This window comes from Chaetura pelagica, unplaced genomic scaffold (assembly GCF_000747805.2).
Source record: "Chaetura pelagica isolate M959 unplaced genomic scaffold, ChaPel_1.0 scaffold107, whole genome shotgun sequence".
Lineage (NCBI taxonomy): Eukaryota > Metazoa > Chordata > Aves > Apodiformes > Apodidae > Chaetura > Chaetura pelagica.
Window position 1 is genome coordinate 3,267,124 of NW_009953979.1, and position 22,821 is coordinate 3,289,944.

Sequence of the window (22,821 nt, forward strand, 5' to 3'; positions counted from 1 at the left end):
CCCCCCTCATCTGCCCGTCGCGGCGCCGGAACAACGCGGAGGAGCTGTGGCTGCTGCACTCCAACATCGACTCCATCGAGAAGAGGTGGGTGGGCCCGCTCCGGGCTCCTCCGGGCTGGGGAGGGGCTGCTCGGGCTGGTTGGCACCTCGGGTCTCTCCCCTGCAGGTCTGGAGAGGAGAAAGGCCTGTCAGGGAGAGCACGTTTGAACGCCTTTATAAACAGTGCTCTGTGTTAGTTGTTCCCTGGATTTCCTCTTGAGATGCTTGATGAAGGGTGAGTCTTTACATGCAGACAGAAGCCGAGGCACTGGTGAAGCGATTTGCCCTGGGTCACCCCAGAAGACTGATGGCAGAAGTGAATTCTGGACTCTCTCAGCCCCACATCAGTCCCCTGCTGCTCGACACCATCATCCCCACACTCCTCCAACTGCTTCTGGGGATCAGTGACATTGTAACAGCACCATTCTTGTGGGAGTGATGTGGTAAAGCTGAGTTGTAGCTGCAGCACTGTGTTTTATATTTGTCCCTCCCCTTTTTTTTTGCAGGGACTTCAGAGATGAATCATCTTACCATCACTTCTCTCTGCTTTACATCTGCTGTTGCCCCATCACTCTTTTGTTATTGAGAGTCAGTCCCATCATTGTCTCCTGCTTCCTCCTTTTGGTCCTTTTTTCAGTTTGCTTGTGATATTTTAATTTTTCAGCATGTTTTTTTGCTAATTACAAAGTCAGCCCTCTCTTTTCCTTACCTTTTGAAGCAACCTGGAAGAACAGATTTCCTTCCTGCCAGCAAGACTGGCTAAATCAAGCAGCAGAGGTTAAAATACCAGATTGCCACAGAATCTGAGAACAGGTGAACTACTGGATGCTGGATAAATTTCTTCCCACCTTCCTGATTTCTCTGAGTGTGTCTGAGGAATTCTGCATCTTGGCCTGTGGGTGGAGAGGAACAGGGTGGTGGAAACCTGAGGAAATCTGTCCCCATCTAGTACTGCTCAGTCACTGGGATGGTTTGGCCTTGTCCTCCATCCTGGTACTAAACTAGCTATAGCTCCCTTTTGGAACTTACTATGGACAAGCTTTGTTTTGTATGGGTTTTTAAAAATGTATTTAATCTTAATTGCAGTTACAATGTAAGTTAAGACCAAATGAGCAAGGAACATAAATTATGGTGAGGGAGTAGCCTGTCCCTAGTAATAGAGTTACATGTCTATAAATGTATTGATGCCTGTAGATTGCAGCCCTTATTGGCAGCCAGAGCTTCTACAGGGTCCCTGGAGTGGACATCTCCCTCCCTGGGAGTAGCTTTGTGTGAATATAACTGCAAGAAAACTGCTGTATAAAAGGGGAAGAGTTTATTCTTAGTGCTGGAGGGAATGGAATAACAAGGCTCTTAAACCAGTAAAGGTTGTAGCAAGGTCCAGTTTGACACCGATTCAGGTTCACAACAACTGTGAGATTGTGCCAGGTTCATAGAATCATAGCCTGGTGAAGGTTGGAAGGGACCTTAAAGATCATCAGGTTCCAACCTCCCTGCCATGAGCAGGGGCACCTCACACTAGACCAGGCTGCACAAGCCTCATCCAACCTGGCCTTGAACACCTCCAAGGAGGAGGGCTTTCAGAACCTCCCTAGGCAACCTATTCCATTATCTTACTACCCTCATGGTGAATAATTTCTTCCTCACGTCTAGCGTAAATCTCCCCTCTTTCAGTTTAAAACCATCACCCCTTGTCCTATCACTGCCCTCTCTGGTGAAAAGCCCCTCCCCAGCTTTCCTGTAGCCCTTCAGGTACTGGAAATCTCATTAAATCTCTTTGTAAAATCTCTTCTGCCACTCCCATGATAGGAATATCTTTTGTACAAAGCTGTGCTTTCTCTAGTTGTCAGATGTTTTCCAAACTGCCTTTTAAATGTTTGTAGCTTTTGAAGCAACTTAAACATGACCTGCAGGGGTTGTTGAGAAGTGGAACAGTCTCTAGTGATCTCCTGTTGTGCTTTTCCTTGGAGGAAACCCAGCCTGGTGATGTGTTGTAGCTGTGCTGTGTTATTACCCTGGAGATCTGTGAAATGGCCCTGCAGGAAGGACACATGGGGCACAGGCTGGAGCTGCAGAGCTTCTCTGCCAGAATGTCTGCAATTCTGCCTTTAGCACTATCCAAATTCTAACTGGTTCTGCACGTTTCCCCTTTGTCTGCACAGAAGAAATAGATAATAACCCTTCAGCCATAACACTAGTTCTAAAATAAATCATCAGCACCTTTTGTAGCCTGTAAGGAAGACTGGAGAGGGCGTCTGTGTGCTGTGTTTGTTCTGGAACATAGAGGTTTTTGTCGAGGTTGATTTATACTCTGCCACCCAGTGATAAGACCTTAACTTCTCTGAGGTCTGTAGAATGAACGTATCCATGGGACCACAGGTATCAGAAATCAAACTTTCTTGATAAAACAAAGCCAGACTGTGGTTACCTTAAAAAATCAATTCTATTTAAATGTCTTCAGCAATCCTCAAAGCTTCAACACATTAATCAAACTCGAAACTTGCAGCTGAAATTTACATACTGTCAGAAAATACCCAAGCATACTTTTTATTTCATGTTTTAAAGCAAGCTGGGAGGAAAACTTTCTCTCCTCTGTCTTGTAATACTTATACTTTCACTCACTGCTTTATCACAAGATTGGATTTTAAAAAAAAAAGCAGAGCACAACTTGCAAATACCTAATAGAGGAGTTTGGTTGGTTTATCTTTTTGGAAAGATGATATAGCAAACACAACTACTGAAGGAATTTTGTCTTGTAGACATATGTTGTGGGAAAAGCTAGAATGCCTCAGCATGCATTAGAAGATGCTGATCTTATGGGACATTTCTTGCTGTCTTGCTGCAGGTTTGTGGGCTCCTTAGGTACCATCATTATAAAATGCAAAGATCTGCGCATTATCCAGCTGGATATACCTGGGATGGAGGAGTGCTTGAACATTGCTAGCTCCATTGAGGTAAGAATTCATAATGATAAATAACACTTATATCCTCACATCTTGATCAGACCCAAACCTTCACAACTTTTTTCCCAGTTATGAAAGTTTTAATTACTGTTCTGAAAGTCATATGAGAATTGTGAGGTATTTCTTTTCAATTGGTAAAATATTGTTTGTAGGTGTTGGTTTTTATTTAAGAAAACCCACAAACTGTGTGTTTTCTTGATCAAATATATTACAACAATATTTGGGAAAATGAAGCTGAACTTCATTATGTTGGAGCATAAAGAGGCAAACCCAAACCAGACTGGATGAGTTTCATGTGTTCAAACAACATCAAGTAATTGAGTTCAAGTCCTGTTGTTAGTAACCAGGTAAATGCCATGTAGGATGTGTCCCATGAGTTATACCTGCTTGGCGTGCATCTTTCTCATTCTGCAGTGCACTGTTACATAGTGTAGCCTGCAGAAATGGTGCTGTTTGTACAAATCCTTAATTACTGTTAAATTGTCTTGTTATCATCTGCTTTTGTTTGTGCTGCTTTTTTGATGTATCTTAAACCACCCTGCAGGTAACTGGTGTTTCAAGCTTAATGGCTGGATGTTTTTGGGTGGCTTAGGTTTGCATCACCAATATGAAAGGAGAATTCTATTTGCCTCACGTTTCTTGGAATAAAGTAGCAGTTTGAATGAATTAAGTGGCTGTTTATTTCTCTCTTCCCCCACAGGCACTTTCCACCCTGGATTCTGTCACACTCATGTATCCCTTCTTCTACCGGCCCATGTTTGAAATCGTAGAAGATGGCTGGTGCTCTTTTCTGCCTGACCAGGAATTTGAGCTCCTCTGCTCAATGGTAAGTTGGATCATAAGAATTTGCACTTGGATATACTTGAGCAAGTAGTTTGTGAAGTATTTCACCCAGTAGTGTCTGGAGTGGAAATCTTAGATGGCAAAAGTAGCTGTTGCGTGCCTGAGTGGGAAGTGAATGCTGCTCAAATATTCACTAATGTAAACATCAGGCATTTCTGTTTAAGTGCTAAATATTCCTATTCAGCATTTTTTATCTTCTACTAATGGAGTTTTGAGGCCTGTTTAATCATTGCCTGAGAGGACACAAAGGTAGGAAATGTTGTCCTTTGAGGGAGGCCCTCCTTATTGTATGAGCAAATTTACAATTGCAAGAGGTTTCTTAACTCTCTAGGAAGATGACAGTAGATAAAGATGCCAAATTTGAAACGTTCTTCACTCTAATCCACACTGGGGAAATCCTGGGAGTGTTCAGACAGCGGAGAGTTTTCAGTCATATTCCTCCAGGTGCCATGAGCACATGTTGGTAGTATTTTGGTACCTGTAGGGCAGGAATCGTTCTTGTGGCATTGCCTGTGGTATCTGTTATCCAAACTTCATTTTAGGATGCTGAATTTGATACAGTGGAAGCTGTCTCATTTGCAGGAGCATACTTGTTTTAATCGTGCCTTGGGTTAGCATCTTTATGTTCCTAGTCTTGGTTTCACAAAAAATAAATGCACTTGCTGCATCATCTTAGGTTTCTGAGACCACATCCATTAGTACAGCATTAAGGACATGGATTTCTTTAATTTTATCTGCACCCAGATTGTCTGCAGCATTGATCACTTCCTGTTTATGACTGAGTAATATAATTTGCTTGACCAGATTCATGTGATGAAATCACTGAAGAATTAAAGGAGTTCAGGGATCTTCCTATTTTTATCTCCTAATTGGAGTACTCTCACATGTTCCATCTTCATCCACTGTCAAAAGACACACAAGCTGACCTGTTATAATAACTAGCCCCTCAGTTTTGGTTTTAATTTCAGCTGGGGAAGTCAAAGATGTGATCAGAGCATCCTCCTGTTTGGAGGCAAAGCAGCAGATGCTTTCCCAGCTCAGCAGAGGAAGCCAGCATGCATTTCAATGAGAATTTAAAGGCCAGCATCTGAAGTGCTATCTGGTGAGGAGGGAGGAGTTGTGAGAGCAGGATTGAAGGCAGCAGAAGGAAATCCCTCAAAGCTTAATGAATGATTGCAGAAGATTGTTGTGCTTCTGTTCATGTTTTGCTTTCTACGTGTAGCTGAAATCCTTTTGAGATTTCAGAAATCCAGTCACTTTTGATGGTTTATTTACCAGCATGCAGGTGCTAACATGGATCCATTGATATGCTGCTTTTTTTCCCTTTTGGAGGTTTAAAAGTGCACTGCTTCCGTATTTGTGGATCTCTTGGCTTTCTGAGCATATGTTCCTAGGAAGGCTTGCATTTAAAAACCTAATTACTTCATAGCTTTACACGTCAAGGGCGATAATTAATTTATTTAAAATCTGCTTGTGTACCAGCTGTTGATTGATTCATGGCTTTTAACCCAAAACTTCAGATGTAACTGATTTTTAATGGTGGCAAAAGCCACGTGCAAATGATTTACACTTCCTGAACAACACAAAAATGTTGTTGCCCCAAATTCCTTATTCTGTAATTAAACTTTCTCATGTGACAGACTAAAGCAAGTAATGACATAGTGGAGAAAAAAATAAATCAGCCAAATAAGTGGCATTCTGAAGGTTACCTCCCTTTCCACTAAACCATCCATCTGGCTTTGTTACGCCTTGCCTACCCCAATATGGTAACAACTTGTCAAAAACTGCATTTCACTCACACTGCAGCTCTAGTGATGTTTTGATTCCACATTTGTCTGCTACAGGAGAGTTGTTTTAAAGCTCTGACACATTCCATAATGGCAAAGTAAAACTAGGGAAGTTAAGATTTTGAAAAGTTAGATAACATGTTTAAAAAATCGGCTAATATATGATGGCATTATACTATATAATCAATAATGTACGTGTTTATCTTTGTTTGTGTTGTGCCAAAGGTGTTTTTCTCCCAACATTCATACCCCCTGCGTGATGTCGCTCCAATCTGAGCGTGTCATCCAGCACTGCCCCTGGAATTTGCTATCAAACACTCAAGCAACTGCTGGCTCAGCTCCAGGGTTAGGGAGCCTGCCATACTGTCACAACATTCTTGGACATTTAGTTCATGGAGGTGTTAAAGGAAGAACTGTCAAGGCAAACAACTTCATTTGATCTAAAGAAATTGCAGGAATGACGTTGCTGTGGGCTGTGATGTGCTGGTAGCTGGGACCATGTGTGCTACCTGTTTGTTTTCTTGGGAATAACCTACAGCCCAGATCAGCAAGGCTTTTGTCAAGTGTCTTTCCATGAACTGCTCTTCTGATAAATCCAATGTATCAACAGGAGTAGTTTAGCTGAGAATTAAGTCATGTGAAGAAATCAACTCAATGTTTCACTAAATGTCACAGTAAAAACTCCACAGTGCCTGCAGGCTCCAAGTTATTGTACTGTGAGATGAGACTTTAAAAACAGAAATATATGAATGGAGTAAAAGCTTCACAGGTTAGGTAAAGTTTGCTCATCCAGCTTTTGGTTGTGTGTGTTGTGTTTTTTTGCTTGAAGTACACTACAGCTGGGTTGGTTACAGATACGCCAGGTGAAATCACAGAATATTAGGGGTTGGAACGGACCTTCAAAGATGGAGTCCAACCCCCCTGCCAGAGCAGGACAAAACCAAAGAAAACACACACCAACTAGGGCAGATCACTCAGGCATCCAGATAGGTCTTGAAAATCTCCAGTGAAGACTCTAGAACGTCTCGGGGGAGCCTGTCCCAGGACTGTCACCCTCACAGTAAAGAAGTTCTTCCTCATGTAGAGGTGGAACTTTCTGTGCTCGAGTTTGAATCCATTGCCCCTCATCCTGTCACATGGCACAAGTGAAAAGAGGTTGTCCCTTGTTTCTTGATGCCCAGCCCTCATGTATTTATTAGACATTAATTAGATCCCCCTTCAGTCTTCTCTCTAGACTGAAAAGGCCCAGGTCTCTCAACCTTTACTTGTAAGACAAGAGTTCCAATCCTTTTATTGTCCTCGTAGCCAGTGTGTGAATATGTGTGAAAATTCATATTCTTCTCTGTGCCACTGCCTAACCAGTGAGTGGCTGAATGGAATTAGAGTATATACATTATGCAAAATAGTTCAGATGTTTCTGAAGTCAGAGAAGAGCTAATAGGTCAGGGGAGAGAGATTTCTCTTCTGGCAACTTACACAACTACAGGATAAGGCAAACTGTAAGAAAAAACTGAATTTCCAGAGTTAAGTGAAGTGCCTCTGAGAAATTTGTACACTAAAACTATTCTTGATATTAAGGGATTTCATGCAACAAAACTCATGTTCTTCTTTCTCTTCTTTATTTTTTTTCCATTTTGTAGGAAAATGCTCAGGGTTCTGAACAATTCAGTCATGCTTTCTCTGCTGTCCCAGAGGTTCTTAAAAAAAGCTGAGTTTTCTGGCTTTGGGCTCAGTTTGCAGTGGTGTGGGTAACCATATTTTGCACTTCTCAGACAAGCATCAATCTTTGCCTGCATCTGTTGTTGTGCTTCTTGTCCATGCACAATCTGTTATTAACAGGGCTTGTTGCCTTTTGCCTGTTCCTTGGGAATCACCCCTGTCATTGCTGCTTTGCAGGGTCCTTCAAGGTCCTTGTTGGTTTATTGACTTTTAAGGCTTATTAGTAGAGCTTGATTTGTTTCACACTGTGTGGAAAACAGCTTCTCCTAGCAATTACTAAGTTTTAGGAGGAAGGATAACTTGTTTTAGCCTTTCAGTAACATTTGAAAATCAGTATCTTTAAGCAAGTAATAGCACAAGGAAAGTAGAAATGTAAGAGTTTTTCTTGTGTTTAAGAAAATATTTCTTATTCCTTTTATTTTTTTTTGAGTGCTCACCTCCCCTCTGCTCACCTCCCATCCTTCACTGCTTCTAGCTTTAACTAGAATTAACTTTTTCCCACTCTCTGAAGTAGAGATCTCTTGCTGGCAGAAATAAATGTTAACTTTGTACTTGAGTTTCATACAGTGTATCAGGTGATGTCTGAAGATGAGGTCCATGTCTTCCCTTTCCCTGCAGTCCTTACTCCTTCCTGTGTCTGCACCTGCTGCTGCACATAGTGGAATTGATGTTCCTTTGCTCTTCCAGTTAGTAATGGCATTTTTTTTCTTCCAAATTCCAGACGTGCCCCAAGCAAAAGCCAGGAAGAGATTTACACTGTTGGGTTTTACTATAATTTGATTCATGGAGTATATTTTAGCAGTGTGAAGCTGGCACTGCAGAGGTTAACTGGATCTCTGCAGAAGTAGCTATGCTACAGATGGCAAATGATGCTAATTGCTGCTGTGCTCCCCATCCTTCCCATCTAACAGTAAATTATAAAGTGAATGACATAACAGTATCATCTGTCTCATGTTATAAATGCTGAGGAGAAGAGGTTATGGACAGGGTTAAGTTACCAAAGTAGGAGATAAATCAGGTTGATGCTCCTCCATTTCTTTTCCTACTGGTGATATTGGTGACAGCCAGTCTCTCAAAAAAGTAAACCATGGAGTTCTGATTTTGCTTCCTCTACATCTTCTCTGGCAGTAAGGTGTTTATGTGTATTTTTTTTCATTCCAAACAAATTGCCCCCCATCATATGAAATCTGCTGTAATTTAACATAAACACCCCAAAAAAACTATAAAAACTATAAAACCCTATCATTAAAAGCACAAACTGTGACCAGCTGGCCTCCTTTATGTGATCCAGAACTTTCCATCTCCAAGTATGACATGATTGCTGGAGGCAGTTTAACTTTGCATGTGGGGGAACCTCTGCTTTTTATGAAACATAGATGTTCAGAGAAGCTGTTTTGAGGCTAATGAATAATGAAATAAGCTTACAGCACGGATGGTGCAGAACTGTCCAGGGAGCAATTGCTGTTCTTGCTGATGAAAATGCACACGTGTACCTTTCCCAGTATCTTGTTCCTTTTGGTGGCAGCCTAGGAAAAATTCTGTTTCCTAAGCCACACATCCCATACCTTGGATCTACTGATGATGAAACAGTGATTAGCTTGTCCATCTAAGGGAAAGGCTTAATTGCCAGAAAATCTTTCTGAATCAATCCTAGTTTTCTGCTGGACCAGGGAGTCAATGATTTATACAGCTAGGTACCAGTCAGGAGGATGAAAGGCAAGAGGTATTAAGCCTCTGGAAGAAAAGAAAGAGGAATATACCTACTTCTGATCAGAGCTGTGTAATTAATGCAGGCTAAACCAACCTTCCTGAATTGGTTTGGATTTTTGTGTATTCTGTTGCCACATAATTTAACTGTCATGCTCTTATTTTCTCTGGTACCTGCTTTGTCCCCTTACTTTTTTGTCTAGCTGAAACTTTTTTTGAACACAAATGAGCAGAGTTTTTAATGGCATCTGTATGAGGTGTCTGCCTGCTGCAATGGCACACATGCTTCCCAGACTGTACTGAAGACTTCTCAGCTGAGGAGTTACTTGTTTGCTTTCTGACACTTGTGTCATGTCAGTGCACATGAACTAAAAAATAAATAAATTTAAAAATTCCACCTTGAAAGCAGCTCCCTGTTCCCCTTCAGAAGCATTTTCTGTTTCATTTTAACTTTGTCTAGAGCTTTTGCAGGTAAATTTGACTGGTATCGTAGAATACAATCATGGAATGGTTTGGGTTGGAAGGGACCTTTCAAGGTCATCTAGTCCAACCCCCCTGCAGTCGGCAGGGACATCTTCAACTAGATCAGGTTGCTCAGAGCCCAGTCCAGCCTGACACTGAATGGTTGGTTGCAGGGATGGGGGCATCTACCACCTCTTTGGGCAAGCTGGGTCAGTCATTCACCACCCCCATTGTAAAAGATTTCTTCCTAATATCTAGTCTGAATCTTCCCCCTTTTAGTTTAAAGCCACCATCCTTTGTCCTATAACTACAAACCATGCTTAGACATCAGGAAGAAGTTCTTCACCATGAGGCTATAAAGGTTCTGGAATAGGTTGCCTAGGGAGGTTGTTGATGCCCCCTCCCTGGAGGTGTTCAAGGCCAGGTTGGATGAGGCTTGTGCAGCCTGGTCTAGTGGGAGGCGTCCCTGCTCATAGCAGGGAGGTTGGAACCTGGTGATCTTTAAGGTCCCATTCTATGATTCCATGTTAAAAGTTTACCCCCATCTCTTTTATAGGTTCCCTTCAAGTATTGAAAGGCCACAATAAGGTCTTCCTGGAGCTTTCTCTTCTCCGGGCTGCACAACTCCAACACTCAACCTTTCCTCATAGCAGAAATGTGCCATCCCTCTGAGGGGAATTCTCCTGCTACATTTAAGAATGTAATGATGTTCTTAAAATCAAACATGTTGTAAAGGCTCTTGGGTCATTTTCCTCACTAAGGCTTTTGGCTGCAGGTTTTGTTTGCCATAAGGAACACAGTTTCAGGATCCACTCAGTAAAAATGCAGCCCAGCCAAGCCAATGGCCTGCTATGGAAGACCATGAGCTTAGTTCCCTGCCAAACTTTAGGCAAGATACTGCAGTGTGATCTGTGCCTCTGGGGAAAACATGCCCTGTGGCCATTTGATGCACATGATAGTGTCTTTACCTCAGCAGGCCATGGTGTGGTACCAGCCCAGAAGCAGCAAGCCCTCCATGAAAGCTGAGCTTCTTCAAGGCTGCAGTTAGGGCAGTGGCAGCTGTTCCAGACTGTACTTTTAAGTAAGGATTCCTTGTCACAGAGGCAACTTGTTGACCTTTGGTTTTCTCTGAGATGGAGACAGGTCCTGTGTCTGACTCTGGGTATCAGGTAGCCTGAGTTCTGATGCCAAGTGCCTGTGAGGGCACAGGGTGCCAGTTTTCAGTGCTTCTTTCACAAGTGTTTGGCTGTTGGAAGCTGACAATTATGTAACAGGAGTTCTTAGATGCTGTGCTGGTTCCAGGAGGTGCTTTTGCAGGAAGAGCTGTAGTGCCTTGTGTAAAGCAGAGCCCATAGACCAGAACCAAGCTGGAAATGTTAAATTGCAACTTTAACCTCAGAGCATTGTCTGGAGTTATTGGACATTCTTGCCTTTGTTACTGGCCATCTTTGTCTCGTGGACAGTGTTACTAATTCTGCTCTCAGCACAGACAGAAGTTTGAGACCATGTCACCTGCATCTAAATCAACCTTTTTTCCTCTAAATCTGTTGAGTACGTTTTTATTCTGGGTTCTGCCTGGGTGACAGACATACCACACTCTTACTTCCTATGGGATTGAAGCTACCTGTGAATGCAGTAAGTTGTGCTGTAGCATGTGCTGCAGACGTGTTGTCTGCTGTGTCTGTGGAATAATTAAAAGCCACGATCACCCATTTCTGACTTCCATTGCTTATGAGCTTTACCTGCATGCTGGGTAATGAGCTTCTGCAAGCTGGTGCAACAAGAGATTATGATTGCAGGCAGAATTAAGAGGCGTGGGGGAAAAATAATGAGTCAACAGACCTATAAAAGGATACTACAAAGAACCAAGCAGGGATATTCTTTCTAATATCTGTAATACAATATCTGAGAGGTAGAGGATGAGGCGTGCAGTGCAGAGGCTAGTTTGTTCTTGAATAGCATCTCTTTCAGCATGTTTCTGTTGGAGGCAAGATGTGATGCTGGGTTTGATCTGACCAATTAGTGTACTTATGCTATTACAGGATGCTTTATCCTCAGCATGGGAGTTCCTCTTCCGCAGTATGTTATGGTGAAGCAGTAGTCATCTGTTTTCTCACCCAAAGCCTCTATGTTCTGATCTTTTTTCAGACGGACGAATGGCGTCTAAGCTGCATCAATAAGGAATTCTCTGTCTGTCCCTCCTACCCTCCAGTTGTCATTGTCCCCAAATCCATCGATGATGAAGCGCTTCGCAAAGTCGCCACGTTCCGCCACGGCAGTCGCTTCCCAGTCCTCAGCTATTACCATAAGAAGAATGGGATGGTAACTGCATTTCAGTAGTGGTTGTACCTGGAGGAACTGTGTGCATTTGTTCATTTAGTGGAAAAAACACTTGTGCTCTAGAACTTAATACAGTTCATGAGATCTTTTCTCATTGTGTATTCCAACTTACTAAGCACGTGCAATGCTTGTGGTGATGGACTGGTTGTGGGTGATGGAAGGGGTAACTTCCATCCTAGAAATAGCTGTTAATCTGCCTGTTTGGGAGCCTATGTGGCAGGAGCTTGTTCACAGCAGTAAAAGGAAGATGAGGCTTGTAAAGCCACCGCTGGCACCCTTACATGCTTCGTCTGCCAAGAGGCTTCATGCTGAAAGGATGGCAGAAAGTGGGCTGTCTCCTTCCTAATAGAGTCATGATGACAGCACGTGTGCCCAGAGCCAGCAACGCTTCTGCTGTGTTGCTGTTGAAGGAGTGATCAGAACAATCTGTTCTCTGAGCCTTTCAGTGTCACGTATTTCGAGAGTAGCAAATTCTTCCTGTTGCACAGACTTTACCAACATGCTGAAATCTAAGTGAATGACTGATACTCTGTAATTAAGAAACGCAATTTATGAAATTGTTGAGTAATTCTCTGTATCTCTTGTTGGTGTAAACAATTCTGAGGAGGCTGGCATGTCCAACCTGCAGCTTGTAAACTTGATCCAGGCTTCTGAGTCAAATGCTCTAGTGTGTTCTCACCTCGTGTTGCCAAGATTTGTAAGCTGTCAATTAGAGGACACCTAGTCTGATTTAGTAGCACCTTGGGGCTCTTTCTTCTTTGCTTTAAAATCAGCTATCCACCAGCTTCACCACAGTTGTGCTTTCTGCTTTTTCTCACCTTGACTGAAAGCTACTGAAGGAAGATTTGTTCAATTATCTCTCTGAATTGTGCATGTTTCAAGCCGGTGGAACATAATAGCATTTGGCACCGAGTACTTGAACTTGTGACAGTAACACTGTCTGTCATGTTGCTTTTCTGACTCTTAAGTTCTCAAGCATAGCTGGGGTTGCTGACTGGCTGCCCTTGCATTTTAGTGATAATTTGGGCTGTTGGAATGCTTTCTGAATGGAAAGGCATTTACTAAAAAGAAATTCAGCTCATAAATCTGTGGACCTAATGTTTATTAGTCTAGCCACTGGGTAAAACTGTACCCAGGAGGCATGTTTAGCACATGAATCACTCCAGTGTTTTAAAAACACAGTTGGGAAGAGACCTTAAAGATAACAATCCTGAAAATGTTGGTTTATAAAGGAGCCATCAGCAGGAAGCCAGTTTAGTGGCTCACAAAGGTGGTATTTGAGGAATAGTTAAAGGGATAAAGCAAAGAGGACACCTGTGATTCCTGCCAAAGGATTGCTCAGTTCAAGGATATCTAGTTTGTTTTTTAAATAGATTCAGTCCCTGTAAGGGATTTCACTTAAAAGAACTGAAGGATTCGGGGCAAAGGGGAAGAGCAGGTGTGAGAAGAGCTAGAGAAATGTTTCTGTGCATCAGGCAGTGCAAATCAGGGACTTGGGCTGTGTGCAGGCATTGTTGATTGAGCTTGAAGCAGATGGGATTAGGAAGTGTGGTGGGGTGAGAGCTGTACTTGCTGATGCACAGAGAAGAGCCCCACTTGCATTTTACCACTGAACTGGTAGAGGAAGCTTTTTTAAGGTTGAGCAGTCTCACTCCCATAGGCACTGGCATGATGACCTGAGTTGTAGAGGAAAGCAGGAGTATCCTTTGAGACTTTCAGCAGGACTGTTCTCCATGCCTGGCATTCAGACCCAGCATCCCTTTGCAGTCTGTGTCTAAGAAACCCTCTAGTGAAGGGGTGTACTTTGCATCGTGAGTTTAAATCTCCAGTCTTGGCTTGGAGCGCAAGTGACTGGTGGGTTTCAAGCTTGAGTCTCTCTACTTCCAGTGCATAATTGATGGTTAATTGTCTCTGCAGGTCATGATGAGAAGTAGCCAGCCTCTTACAGGTACCAATGGGAGACGGTGTAAAGAAGATGAGAAGCTCATTAATGCCACACTGAGGCCTGGCAAGCGTGGCTACATCATTGATACCAGGTCCCTGAATGTTGCCCAGCAGGCCAGGGCCAAGGGTGGGGGCTTTGAACAAGAAGCACACTATCCCCAGTGGAGGAGGATTCACAAATGTATTGAGAGGTGGGTGACATCACACAGGCTCTCCTCTGGGCTTGGCTTTGTAGGGTTGCATTGGCAGAGCCATGCTAGCTCCATAAAGTAAGAAGTGGCTCTATAAGAAGTGGCTGTATATCCTGGTTCCTGTCAACATGGTCATGTTCCTTTTTTTGTGAAAAAAGGGAACATTGGATGATAATTTGGTATTTGGCTTTGGAAATCTGTCTTTAGTTCCTTGTTCTGAATAACCTGCTACAGGTTTCAGACATCAGACAGTCTCCCTGTGTCACCTCTTTCTCTGACCATCTATAGGTTCTCACCAGCCTTCCTGGGTTCCCCTTTGCAATAGGGCACAGGAATGAACAAGTTCCTTGCCAGAAAATGTCTGTAGGTGAAGATCTGTTCTGAGGCAGTCACACTCCTCTTATCCAGTACTTTTTTTCTGGACATCTGATACTGTTTGGTCACTTGGAGACAAGTTACTAAGAGATGAGAGACTTTGTCTCATCCTGTTCAACTGCTCTTAAGCCTTAATTCTGGGGAATCCCTTTACACAGGCATGCAGTAATGTTACTGGAGCTATTGGAAAGCAGTCACTCCCCTGGTCACCTCTTGTGTTGAGGACTCCACAGCTGAACACATTACTCCAGGTAGGGTCTTATGAGAGTAGAGTAAAAGGGCAGTATTAACTCCCTTGACCTGCTTGTCCCATTTCTTTTGATTCAGCCCAGGATGCAATTGGCCCTCTGGGCTGTGAGTGCAGATTGTTGGCTCATGTCCAGCATTTTTCCACCAGTACCCAAGTCCCTTCTTGCAGGGCTGCTCTCTGTCACATCATCCCCAGCCTGTATTGATAGGGAGGGTTGCTCCTACCCATGTGCAGGACCTTGCACTTGGCCTCGTTGAACCTCATGAGGTTCACACCAGCCCACTTCTCTAGCTTGTCCAGGTTCCTCTGGATAACATCCCATCTCTCCGGTGTGTAAAGGCAGGAGACTGTTTATGCCCAAGAGTGGTATTCTGCTGGCCATTAGGTGTGGGTTTGGCATTAACCAGTGAAAGCAGGTTTGCTGAATGAGAAGACATGACTTCTGTAGGCTCATACTCTTTCATAAAACTTCATATAAATCACAATGCTTTATTTTTAATTTAGTGTATTTCTGTAAACATATTGTCCTGGTTATGTTACTGCTAATGTTTTCAATAATGTATTGCTTTTCCCGAAGGTTTAACATTCTGCAGGAAAGCCTCATCAAACTTGTGGAAGCTTGTAATGACCAGTCACACAATATGGATCGCTGGCTCAGTAAACTGGAAGCTTCCAACTGGCTGACTCACATCAAGGAGATACTAACTGCAGCTTGTCTGGCTGCTCAGTGTATTGATAGGTAAATATTTTCCAGAAAGCCTTGAGTTTCTCATTCACTGGTTACAGGTGGCTTGTTAAATGCTTCTATTTCCACTCCAAGTATTAGTAACTAATCACTGTCAACTGGCTTGCTTGTACCCATGCAAGACACTGTTTCATCGTGTTTAAGGAATGTTCCTCCAGTAAGTCATGCTTGCATTCTTAGAAGTACAAGCTTGAGGGAGGGAAACTTGGCTAAGAATAGGCATTGGATCATCTGGTGAAGCTATATTCCTATGTCTGATACAACCAATCTGATTTAGTTAGTTTTACTGAAGGTTTAGGTTACAAGCCACCCACCTGAAATGCTGGTTGGGAGCCTATTGAAATGCAAAAATAGGTTGCTGGGATTTTTTTTAAGTCTTTTTTTTTTAACTGAGAGTTTCCACTACCCCACCTCACTTCTAGAGTTAAAAACAGTCCAGTTTCCTCCTTTTCCCCAATAATTGGTCCAGTGCTTTTTCCTCTTTATATTTTTATCCTCATAGTCCTATCTAAGCAGTCCTATTCATCCCATATAAGTGCTTGTGGCCTCTTTTAACCTGAGATTTCTTTAATAGATACTGCTGACCTGGCTGCCATGTCTTTAGACTGCAGGCTGGAGAGCAAAAGCTAGCTGTCAGGTGCCTGGGTTTGTAGGAGCAAATGCAGGAGTCTAAATGTGATTTCTTTGTGGCTATGAGAAGTGAAAACCTTTCTTCAAAGCTCAGGAGCAAAGTAGCTTTTCATACCAGCTGGGGAATGTTACAGAGATACACAAAGAGGCTGAAATGCAGTCTCATAAACCAGCATTACTGCATTAAAAGATGAGCTGCTGTGCTTTTTAAAAGCACTGCCAGTACCTTTTTCATTATTGCCAGAAAAGGATTGCTCTTGATCAATACTTTTATCTGTAATTCTTTCCTGTGTATGTAATGGGAATGATCAGTGACGAAACTCTCGTGCCTTGTTGGGACAGTGGACAATTTCATCATTTTTTTAACCTCAGCTTTGCTTTTTCTGTTTACCTGAAGCTATGGGAGGCCAGCTCAGCATTGGTAGTCCACCTCATTCAGAGCCTGGAGGTCATAGCTGAGCTGACAAGGGTGGTTCAGTTATATTGGCTGCAGGGAGGGAATGGTTGGGATGGCTCTTGCAGCATCTGAAAGGTCTAGGGTCAGAAAGGTGGAAGTGGCATTATCCTGGTGTGCCCCACTTTGTGAAGCTTGCAGTCAGCTTTTTGCAGTTGTGCTTGGCTGTTAAGCAGCCTCTTTATCAGCCACTGCCTGGGGGAGGAGCAGAGAAAGTGCCTGAAGATTATCTGTGTTGTAGAAGCACTGGGTTTATTTTAGACCTAGGACTGTAGACAAAGAAGTTGCAATGTTTAAGGAATAGATTTTTATGCTTTTTGCTTCAGAAAGCAAGCAATATCTGCAGGGTTTCTTGTTTTGTAGATAGATGTTTTTTACCACACTTGACTGCTTACCTTGGATCTTTGCACAGAAACAAATTCAGCCTGCAGTTCATTTCCTTTCTGGGTGTAAGGATGCTGGCAGAAGTAAGACATTGGGTCAAGGTTTGGGAAGATTAAGGGGAATAAATGTCATTTAATGCCATCCAGTCCTTCCTTCAGGAGCCTGTGGATGATATCTTGGTATTGTATCCAAACACAGCCTAGGATGGAGGAAGAGGGAAGGGAATCAGTTATCCTGGACAGTGCCCACTGGAGTGTGGGGATTGACAACAAATGGGCCCCCAACACTGTGCAAAACCCTCCTGCCCCAAACTCTGGGCTCCCTCTGCTCCTCACATTGTTCTGCTGATTCACTTGGGCTGGCTGGTGAGTGAGAAGCCTTTGTGCTTGGCTCTTTGACAAGCTTCCTTGCTCAGCACAGTAACTCTGCTGCCTTTCTAGAGGCCAAGCTCTGCCTGTTCTTTTGTTCTTTCTCCTGAACTGGCTTATTTTGCTTGCAGTTTTGCTTGCAAATGCCAGTTGAGCCCCAAATGCAATTAAGCCCAGGTTTGAGCAAGAACCTCACAGTATTGTTTTGCAGAGCATCTGGTGGGGATGATTTGTTTTCATTGCAGTGTTTATGGAAAAATCTCAGAGAACTTAGGAAAGCAGTCAACAACAAGCAAATTTTAAGATGCATTTCCATGCTGTAAAACAAAGGGGTACCAGCTGAAAGTAGTCAGCACCACAGAAGAGATTTTGCTGCACACCTTTGGTCAGTATGGCCCAGGTTCTGGATTTCCAGAATGCTTAGCAAGAAACTAAGGTGTTACACTTCCCTGTGGGGTGTGGAGTAAGCTTTATGGGATGAAAGGAGTAAAGAGCCAGCAAAACCTCAGCACTGTCAGCAACACTGGTGTCTGTGGAATGTGCTGGCATCCACTGGGATGTGTGCGTCTTTGGGATGTGTTTTGCTCATTCACATTCTTTTCACCTTTTTTCTTTCTCAGGGAAGGTGCTTCAGTGTTAGTTCATGGGACTGAAGGAACTGATTCAACACTCCAGGTAACTTCCCTGGCACAGATTATCTTGGATCCAAGGTGCAGGACCATACGTGGCTTTGAATCTCTTGTTGTGAGGGAGTGGCTACAGGTAAGAAATGCCTGTGGACAGAACAGTGATCTGTTCCAGTGACAATTGTGTTCAGAAATAGCCTGAGAGGCAGCAGATAGGTTGGACCTTGGTTGCAGCCTTGCGTAGTGTGAATGGCCTCTGTCCTAAAAGCAACTTCATTAACTGAGTCATTTGTACCTCTGGCACCCCACAGGGCCTCTGCCTCTCATGGTAGTTTTTTGGTTTGAGGGAACTGCCTGTTTTGTGTGTACAGTGTGAAAATGTTTAGAGAACACTGTTCAGACTAAAATCTTAGTTCTACTTGTTGTACTGGTGCAGCTAATACCCTTAGCCTAGTCTTCTGGTGTACCTACACCAGTTTGTGCATAGAATCACAGAATGGTTTGGGTTGGAAGGAACCTTGGAGGTCATCTAGTTGCAACCCCCCTGGCCATGGGCAGGGGCACCTCCCACTAGACCAGGTTGCTCCAAGCCCCATCCAGCCTGGCCCTGAACACTTTCAGGCATGGGGCAACCTGTTCCAGTGTCTCACCACTCTCATAGAGAAGAATTTCCTCCTAATGTCTAATCTAAATCTCCCCTCTTCCAGTTAGAAGCCATTACCTTTTTTTCCTCTGGCTACATGCCCTTGTTCTTGGTAAAATTCTCTGGTCAAGTACAAGGCAGTTGCCATAGCCTGAAAAAGGCAGCAAAGTTGGCCATGGCTGCTAGCAATTTGTTAGTGGACACATGATGAATTTACAGCTGTAGAAAAGAGTAGCAATAGCACAGTTGCATGGACAGAACAAGCTCTGGAGTCTTTTTTGCTGCATGTACTCCCACCCAATTGCTTTGTGTGTGGTGTTCTCTGATCCTTACCTGCAGGCTGGTCACCCTTTCCAGCAGCGCTGTGCCCAGTCGGCCTATTCCAACAGCAAGCAGAAGTGGGAGGCCCCAGTGTTCCTCCTCTTCCTGGACTGTGTGTGGCAGATCCTTCGCCAGTTCCCCTGCTCCTTTGAATTCAATGAGCAGTTCCTCATCATGCTCTTTGAACACGCTTATGCTTCACAGTTTGGGACTTTCCTGGGAAACAATGAAAATGAGAGGTTGGTGAGGATTTTTTGCTTTGAAGCCTTTAAATATTGGTTTCTGACAAAAGTCGTTGCTTAGTTTGAAAGTGTGAGGGTGTTGGTGTGGTCTCCCTCACACTGGTGAGCATCTCTTGTTGCAGTTACGTTGTCTTCTGCAATGTTAGGGAGCTGTTCTGTAACGTGTACAAGTGGGACATTGTGATTAAAGCAATTTGTGACTTGGTCAGGGAGCTTGAATTAGTTTTCTCCAAGTCCAAGCTAATACCATAGCCTGTCTTTGCTGTTTCCCTGTGTGGCCTTGAAACATCTCCACCCATCACCAGTTTAGATAGTCTCTTCTGCAGAAACTTGTTCCATAAAAGAATAAACAGCAGGAGTTCAACAAGGATGTGAGTCATAGCTGTGGGAAGCAAGCTTGTCCATGCAGGTCTGGAGGAGGTCAAGGCAGGCAGAGGCCAAGGCTGGAAAGTCTGGTTCTTGACTCTCGGGGAGGAACATGACTCTGTAGCCTGGTGGTCTTGACACCCCCAGGAGAGGAAAGCTTTGCTTTTTGCTTCATCCATTAACTGTTGAAAGTGGAAACCATGGAAGGTGTTCTTTCAGAAGGATCTGCCTCACAGTTGTGCCATGGCAAAAGCTTTAGTTGTTTGGCTCTCAGCATCACAATTAGGTTGGAGGTCTGTTTGGCCATGCAGTAGTACAACTTCAACAGAAGGACAAGAAAATCACTCCAGCCATAACCTGTGACTTGAAGTGTGACTGGCAGTCTGTACTGCTGAGGTTCTGAGCAAATGCTGTGAACTTTCAGGCAGGTGCTCATGCAACTTCGAAAGGAAGCAGCCAGGACTGCATCCTGTTGGAGTCAGCCTTGTCAGGTGATCACAGAATCACAGAATCATTCTGGCTGGAAAAGACCTTTCAGATCATTGAGTCAAACTGTAACCTAACTCTACCAACCTTTAACCTAACTGCCAAGTCTAGAGCTAAACCATGTCCCTCAGCACCACATCTACACAGCTTTTAAAACACCTCTAGGGATGGTGACTCAACCACCTCCCTGGGCAGCCTGTGCTACTGTTTAATTACCCCGTCAGTGAAGAAGTTTCCTCTGATATCTAGACTAAACCTTAATTGGCACAACTGGAGGCCATTTCCTCTTGTCCTGGTGGGCTTGTCTGGGATGATAGGCTTGTGCTGAGCTTGCTTACAAGCTTGTGGTAAAGGTACTAGAGCAGACCAACATCCAGCTTCTGAATCCCAGGCTGAGTTAGATGCTGTGCTGGGCCAGTGGGGCCTAAGTAGGGCTGTTGGGAGCAGTGAACAGGGTGGAACCCAGGAAGACAGGAGCCTCCCGTGGCAGATGCCAGAGAGGTTGGGATTCCTGGTTTGATCTTGGCAATTCTGTTCTTAGGACTTTTGACTCCAGGAAGACCATGTCTGAAGGTCGTCTGCTTAACTGAAGATTTACTGAATGAGTAGAAAAGAAAATCAGAGCTGATATTAGAGATTAGGAAAGCAATTGAAACTTTGTATAAACCTTTGTCCTTAAGGTAATATTTACTTAGAAAAAACTTCTGTTTTCCAAATGGCTGCTGAGCCAGTTGTCTGCAAAACCCAGTTAGACTAGAGACCAGTAAGATGAAATTTGAAAGAACATTGAATGTTACATGTAATCACCTGCCTGTCACATCTGAATATGTCAGCCTGGGTGGCAATTTGATGTGCTAGTGCGTGCAGAAACAGGTTCTGTAACCTAAGGGACAGGCACCTCTGTGTAATTCCTGGAGGTGGGTTTGACCCAGAAAAGGAGCACCGATTTCTGTCTGTGTTAGGATGCTTCCTGCCACCAGAGGGACCTAATCGGATGTGCCTGTTGCACAATTCCAGCTCTACTGCTTTGATGTACTGTGAAAAACTGCACCGTCGTCCTTGATGCAGGTCGACTGCTCCTCCAACTCTGTCTTAACACCAGAGTTCAATCCCTTTTGGAATCTGGCAGTCGAACAGTTTGGGGAAAGTGACCAATTCTTCATCTGGACAGAAGGCAGCTAGCTTCCACCCAACTTACAAATGTTATTTCCCTGTCTTTTCTCCAAAACTAATTGTAATCAGCCAGGTTGAGTAAATTCCTTTAGGTTTATACTCTGTGCCATGCTGGTGAGAGGTATAGAAGGGATTACCCTGAATTGTCTGAGCTAGTAGCACATGGGAAAGCTTGTGGCATTCTAATCTGCAGGATTCTGACAAAGCAAAATTAATCTTTACAGTGTAAAAGTGAAAGCTGACTTGTTCCTATGGTTTTGTTAGGTCTAAACTGAAGCTGCCACAAAAGACTATGTCCCTGTGGTCCTGGGTGAACAGGTCTGAAGAGCTGAGCAAATTCCAGAATCCTCTTTTTGAGGCCAACAGCCTTGTCATCTGGCCCTCCGTTGCCCCACAGAGCCTGCAGCTCTGGGAAGGTAAGCCAGGTTTGATTTTTTTTGTTACAGGCAACATATATTTTCTGGCTACTTGTAAAACTTCTGAAGTGTTCACTCCTTTTTGTCTCTGGTCCATCCTTGTCTGTCTCAGCTGATGGTAATCTCACTCCTTTTGAAATCTGATCCAAAATATTTTTGGCATGTACCATCCCCAGAGGCACAATGCTTTCTCCTTCCAAGGTTTGGTGACATGTTAGTCTTTGTCAGGGAGCCTTCCTTGTACCATTTAACTTACTAATGCAATATTTCTGCAGTGATACAGCCTAATCTATAGATGTTCTGCAGCCTAACGCTTTTGTTCAATATCAACCAAGACTTCCCTTTCTCCATTGCCAAATGTGTTGGCCAGGATAATCTGTGTGCAGTAGGTTCCCTGCTGCAGAAACTTAATCCTATGTGTGCTGGAGCATTAGTTACAATGAAGCAAGCAGGATGCAGGCTGAATATGGATTGGTCTGATCAGCATTAAAAAGAAATTAAAACCCCTCATATTTTCTTTATTATTGGTGTTTAATAGAAATGTGAACTTGGAGAGGAGGTTCAGTTTTTACTTAGGGGAGAAGGAAGGAAAAAGGCATCAACTGTTTGTAGATTACTTGGGAGTTACTGTAATATGGATTAATATTTCCTCCTTGCAACAAAAAACCCTTCTGATTTGTGCTGTCTCTGGGCTTTCAGGTGTCTTTCTTCGATGGAACAGGCCTTCCAAGTTCCTAGGTGAAGCCCAGGAAGAAATGATCAACATTATAAATTATAACAAGGAACTTCAGGCAAAGGTTAATGCATTGAGGAGGCAGCTAGCAGAGATGGAAACAGATGATACAATGCAGGAGAACCTGTGAGCTGGCAGGGCTTTGCCTCAGGTCATTCCTTTCCAGTCCCCTTTAAGTTAAAGACCAAACGTGGGAAGTGCATGGATTGCAGAGCCCTCTGGGTACAGTTGACCCTCAGTCCTCCCGCTGCTGAAAACTCCACTTCACACTATTGACCTCCCTGCTTTTTGGGAAGGATTTCTGTTTTGTTTACAGAAGACACAAGCAACTGGGCATGGTGTCTTCTCTTGGCAGCTTTTCTGTCTCAAAATGGTGTACAGTGTCAGCAGAAGCTGAAACTCTTACCTCCACCCAACTGCATGGATAACCAGGATGGGCCAAGATACAGGTTGTTTCAGATTTGTTTTGGACTTTTTATGGTTTTGTTGAACTCTCTAAACACTCAGCAGGATTAAAATACCAAGCTATGTACAGATAGGTACAGGCATTTTGACTGAAAGCACCTTTTCTCTCCAAGAGTAAGTAAGGCAGCTTAGTTCTTTAGTTTCCTAGA

General features: G+C 43.5%; 1 protein-coding gene across 1 annotated transcript; it reads left to right on the forward strand.

Moving 5' to 3' along the window:
* Positions 1-5: 5 nt before the first annotated feature.
* Positions 6-22,543, forward strand: MTMR9 (myotubularin related protein 9; the record flags this gene model as incomplete). The annotated part of the gene is made up of 10 exons (XM_010002238.1): positions 6-85; positions 2,885-2,993; positions 3,703-3,828; positions 11,669-11,842; positions 13,778-13,995; positions 15,198-15,359; positions 17,822-17,963; positions 18,810-19,030; positions 21,323-21,474; positions 22,174-22,543. Coding segments are annotated over 10 exons (1,548 nt in total), but the record flags the coding sequence as incomplete, so codon positions are not given.
* Positions 22,544-22,821: the final 278 nt, after the last annotated feature.